At 37.9% G+C, this 6,000-nt stretch overlaps 1 protein-coding gene across 1 annotated transcript in view; it reads left to right on the top strand.

Moving 5' to 3' along the window:
* The first annotated feature begins 1,448 nt into the window (after positions 1-1,448).
* UNC80 (unc-80 homolog, NALCN channel complex subunit) overlaps positions 1,449-6,000 on the top strand; it is a 219,338-nt gene continuing 214,786 nt past the window's right edge. The window contains exon 1 of the mRNA XM_069075228.1: positions 1,449-1,790. Within this exon, the coding sequence (XP_068931329.1) occupies positions 1,464-1,790 (327 nt within the window). The 5' untranslated portion in view covers positions 1,449-1,463. The remainder of the gene's footprint in view (positions 1,791-6,000) is intronic.

The raw sequence follows: 6,000 nt of genomic DNA, 5'->3' as shown, positions 1-6,000 counted from the left end.
GGCCCTTTTTTATATCTTGTGAAAGAAAATATATTAATACTAATACTTTACCCTACAATTTAGGCTCAGATATGTCAGAAATAATTGTATTTCATTGACATTAATCTATCTCCAAGCCATTTCTAGCTGGGAGGGAGGAGAGAAGAGAGGAGACAGAGACAGAGAGAGAGAAAGACACACAGAGAGAGAGAGAGAGAGAGAGAGACAGAGACAGAGACAGACAGAGAGAGAGAGAGAGAGAGAGAGAGAGAGAGAGAGAGAGAGAGAAAGAGAGAGAGAGAGAATGTTCAAACTAACCTATCCTCTCTCACCATACTCCAATCCTTTAAGATGACTCTCTGCCTCAAAGAGATTTCAAAAAAGATTATAGAAACCCTAAAGAAAGAAAAGGTAGATTAAAATGCAGGATGAGTTAACATTGTAGAATTATCCAGTAACCAAACCACTACCGCATTCCTCCTACACCACCTTCCTCACCCCTAGGGTTACACAAAGGTTCTTCCTCTCTTATAATTGAAATCTTAATTCTTTCCCTGTGGAGATGTGTGAATGTTAGCTCACTAATCATTTTTGGTGGACTAGTAAAAGAGACTGAACTTAAATGAGTCAGTATTCAGATTTCTTCAGGTGTGGGGGAAGGAAATGAGATAATCCAGAATAGAATTATTTTTTTGTTAAAAAGTTTAGTACCATTCTTAATCCATTTTCCTGAGAAAAGACTTATTTTCCAAGGATTTTGAAAGGGTTTTAGAGAAAAACATCATTTGTTAACATATTCAGTTTTGCTAAAAAGGTTTGTAATATGTTTCTGCTACCTACATGAATTTTAAAAAAGAAAGAAATTCTTTTAAGGTAGGGATTTTTTTTTTTGCTTTTTGGAATGGGGTAAGGCAGGGAAATTGGGGTTAAGTGACTTGCCCAAGGTCACACAGCTAGTAAGTGTTAAGTGTTAAGGATTTGAACTCAGGTCCTCCTGACTCCAGGGCTGTGCTCTATACACTGTGCCACCAAACTGCCTCTAAGGTAGGGATTTTTAACCTTTTTGTGTCATGGACACCTTTGGTATCCCCTCTGGGTCTCTTATCAGAATAATGTTTTTAAATGCATAAAATAAAATACATGTAATTACAAAGGAAATGAATTATAAATGAAATGTAGTTATCAATGTGTTAAAAAAAAAAAAAAACAACCGGTTTGTGGACCTTGGGCTAAGAACCACTGCTTTATGGTATTATTGTTCACCATAGCTTTTGGTAGCTTTTATGCCTTTAAAACCAATAAACTCTTAACAAGTTATTACATTACATCTACTTAATTTTTATTGTTACTACCCATAGAAAGGAGGGGAAGTTATACCATGGAGTGCATCCCCTGTCACCTAGCAAACTAGTAGCATAAGTCTTAAAGCGCTTATATTTGGAACTGATTGCTTGGTTCACAAAATCTCTAGTCTTTCTCAAAAGATGTCACTGGCAAATATATTTCACCCAGGTCATCAGGATAAACTAGGTGTTGCAGAAACCAAACTCCTTCACACCCTGCACTGGATGCTACTTGAGGCCCCCCAGGACTGCAACAGCGATCGTTTTGGAGGAGACAGAGGTTCCAGCTGGGGTGGTGGCAGCAGTGCCTTTATCCATCAAGTCGAAAACCAGGGATCACCAGCACATGCTCGACGAAGCAGCTCCCATGAAGAAGAAGAGAACAGCCGTAGGAAATTCTTCCAGAATTCCATGGCCACTGTAGAACTCTTCGTGTTCCTATTTGCTCCTCTGGTTCACCGGATCAAGGTAAGGAGATATCTGAAGAGAGGAAAAGCCACTTCTTCTCATCTTTCCACCTCAGCAAGACCAAGTCTTGGTACAGTCATTTTGCAGATCAATGCATAGGCAGAAAATGTCTTTTAAAGTCAAGTACTATTTAGTTGTGGAAAAAAATTTTAAACTTAGAAAAAATGGAATGGACTGCCTCAAAGTACTCAGTTCCTCCATCCTTACAGAGCAGAGTTTGGATGACTACTTGTCAGGAGTAATTGACATGATTGTTTTTATTTTTGTGCTGGACTAGATGGCTGCTTATGCCCCCTCCAACTCTCAAAGTCTGTGTGATTCTGTAAATAGACCCCACAGAGGGAGAGTGATGTTTAGCCTAAAGGAATAGATTGCTAGTGGTAGAAACCACCTCCTTCACAGGCTCACAAGGGAGGTATTAGGGGATAGGAGGACTTGGAAATTTTTGTACAAAATGAGAAGTCTGTACTCACAATGATCTTTATATCTCTGTAGCTCCATCAGTCCATGTCCTATATTCTAACATATGTTCTAAAGCCCCTTCCCAATGTAGCACTGCAGGATTAAAGGCCACTTATGGCACTAATATTCTGTTATTTTGAGTGAGGGAATGAATAAGAAACTGTCTCTCAAGCTAGTTTTCATCTAACCAATATACTTGAGAGTTCTCAATTATGTGGATAATGTAAGCCAGAAGGGCTGTGTAAAAGTTATAGTTAAGCTAAAAAAAAAAAAAAAAGCAAAACCTAAAACTAAACAACAAACCCCCCCCCACAAAATCTGAACCAAAAAATGACTCCCAAAGACTTAAGAGGAAAAAAAATATGTATTCACACCTGTCTTTCAAATTAATAGACAGATATGTAATTAATATTACTATTAGGGATATCAAGGATAAATTGTTGCTGTTGTTGTTGAATCATTTTTCTGTCATATCCAACTCTTTGTGACCCCTTTTGGAGTTTTCTTGGCAAAGATCCTGGCGTGGTTTGCCATTTCTTTCTTGAGTTCATTTTACAGATGAGAAAACTGAGGCAAACAGGATTAATTAACTTGTCCACGGTCACATACCAAGTAAGTGTCTGTGGCCACATTTAAACTCATGTCCTCCTGACTCCAGGATTGGCACTCTATGCACTACACCACATAACTTCCCCCCAATGATAAGTAAGAGGTAATTTTAATATATAATATTATATATTAATATAAATATATATAATAATATAAAAATAAATAAGTAATTTTATCATCTTAAGAGAAGAACATAAAAGATATCATAGCAAGGAAGGCGTTGGCCTCAGATTAAGAAAGACGTTGGTTCAAGTCCTACCTCTGACACATACTAGCTGTATGTAATTAAAATTACTGTTAGCAGAGCAGCTAGTTGTCTCAGTGGATAGAGGACTGATCCTGGAGTCAGGAGGACTTGAGTTCAAATCCAGCCTCAGACACTTACTAGCTGTGTGACCCTGGGCAAGTCACTTAACCCCAATTGCCTCAAAAAAAAACTAAACTAAACATTAAGATGAGATCATAGAATCAATCAAAAATTTGTAGCTGGAAAGGCTCTTAGAAACCATCAAATAAAATTACTGTTAGGGATATCAATGATAAATTGTTGTTGTTGTTGAATCATAATTCACACTGTCATTAGAGACAATTTCAGATGCTAACGTACATAATTGTATATAGATACAAATCAAGTAATATCTGATTTTGGGGAGGAGGATCGACAGCCCTCAAAAAAGAAAAACAGAGTTGTGGATGAGGCTTGGTGGAGAAACATTTTATGCAATTAGAACAGTTGATAATGTCCCAGAGAGCTATCCAAGTACCTACAATGACTTTAATTTTTGGAGGTAAGAAAGGCAATGTCAGAAACTCAGAGGACAAAAACTAAGTCCTCCATTGTGATTAGCAGAAAACAGTTCATACATTTGTCTTTTCCATTTAAATCTCTTATTCTGTGTCTGCTTAAGTCTTTGTTCCACAAGGCCCATCCACAGACCTTTCACCCTTATTTATGTATGTGTTTTCACCCAATTCATTGCTCTCATTGCTCTGTACCACTCTTTTCCCGTGGCACTGAACACTGCTGAAAAGCAACCCCAGCTCTTCCTCTCTTTCAGATGAAAATTCCTCATGCACAAAAATCAGGTTTTGTTTTATGCTTGCTAAACCTTGAACTTGGAATTAGGAAGACGAGTTCAAATTCTCTTTAGACACTTAATAGTTATGTGATCCTAGGCAAATCTTTAATTTCCTCATACCTTGGTTTTTTTTAATCCCTATAAAACGGGAATAACAATAAGACTTTTAGCGGATGGTGGCTGTTGTGAAGAAGAGATTGACAGAGGTAATTAATATCTTTAAAGAGCTTTGCAAGCATTAAAGTAGTATAATTGTGATCTTTCAAACCTGAAGCCAATTTTGAGCATTGAAAACTTCTAACATCCTTTGGCCCAGAATGAGGAGGGTTCATTTTTGCCCTACCCATTCCAGCCCAGTCTGGGGAGAAGGCATTTTTTGTATCATTTAAAAAATTTCAATAGTATTTTTTCCAATTTTTGTAAAGACAATTTTTAACATTCATTATTTAAAAGTTTTGAGTTCCAAATGGTCTCTCTGCCACCCTCACCACCCTCTCCCTAAGACAGTAAGCAATTTGATATTGGTTATATCTGTTCAATCATGTAAAGCATTTCCATATTAATCATGTTGTGAAAGAAGAAACAGGTCAAGAGAAAAGAACCACAAAGAAAAAGAAAGTGAAAATGGTGTGCTTCAGTCTGCATTCAGACTCCATCAGTTCTTTCTCTGGATGAGGATAGCATTTTTCATCATGAGTCCTTTGGAATTGTCTTATATCATGGTATTGCTAAGAAGAGCTAAGTCATTCATAGTTGACCATCACACAATGGTGCTGTTACTATGTACAATGTTCTCTTGGTTCTGCTCACTTCAGTTTGCAACAGTTCATGCAAGACTGTCCAGGTTTTTCTGAAATCCACATACTCATCATTTCTTATAGCACAATAGTATTCCCTAACAACCATATACCCCAACTTGTTCAGTCATTCCCAAATTGATAGATATTCCCTAAATTTCTAATTTTTTGCTGCCACAGAAAGAGCTGCTATAAATATTTTTGAACATCTGGGTTCTTTTCCCTTTTCTTGTTATCTCTTTGGGATATGGACCTAGTACTGGTATTGCTGCATCAAAAGGGAGACACAATTTGATTGCCCTTTGGGTATAGTTTCAATTATTCTCCAGAATGGTTGAATCATTTCACAATTCCACCAACAGTGCATCAATGTCTCAATTTTCCCACACTCTCTCCAACATTTACCATTTTCCTTTTCTGTAATATTAACCAATCTGAGGTAGTACCTCAGAGTTGTTTTAATTTGCATTTCTCTAATCAATTATGATTTAGAGCATTTCTTCATATGACTGATTTTTTCATCTGAAAACTGTGAAAAGGTATTTTCTGTATCTCCTATTGAAATGATGTACCATCTACAACAATGGACTATATGCCACAAATACTAAAAACATGAGCCCAAGATGGTACACAATATAATCACACCCTAATGATTTGTGGTCCTTTTCTGACCTCTCCTGACCATTTGGGGTATATAGGACTAGCACCTCTGGTGTGAGCGCTTTCTGAGTCCTTGTGAGGGCTACTTAATCACCTTTGGTGTCTACCTGGCACTCAACTCTCACCTGTGGCTCCAAGAAACTGTACCATGTGCCGTGGCCACACATAAACCATCTCATCACACAGGCTAAATGAGGTTGAGGGTAACTGATAGGCCACAAACCTGTCAGTGAGTTAGGGGGGTGTCTATCCCTAGCATATGAAGATGTCCCCCAGCAGACTGAATGGATGAGAACAATTTATTAAAACAGCCGGGAAGGCAGCTGAAACAGTCACTGTGGAGTGCTTCGAGCTTTATCAGATACCAAAGACACCAAGGCTATCTATTGCAGTGTGAGCCATCATCAGTCATCTTGATTTTTGTCTTACCACTGACCTTCAACATCTCTGGAAGAGAGACTGAATCTGACAATGTTGTACAATTCTACCTCCCTTAAATCCAGTCCACGCATGAGTTAAAACATCACTCCATGATGTCATTGGTCCTCTTTGAAAACAAAGGGCAGAAAAGCAACAACTGCCTTTCCACAGGCTGCATTTTTC

The sequence above is a fragment of the Petaurus breviceps genome, unplaced genomic scaffold, assembly GCF_028583685.1.
Source record: "Petaurus breviceps papuanus isolate PSGF00001 unplaced genomic scaffold, PetGlider_PUasm1.0 90903, whole genome shotgun sequence".
Classification (NCBI taxonomy): domain Eukaryota; kingdom Metazoa; phylum Chordata; class Mammalia; order Diprotodontia; family Petauridae; genus Petaurus; species Petaurus breviceps.
This window is presented reverse-complemented; position numbering and strand designations above follow the sequence as displayed.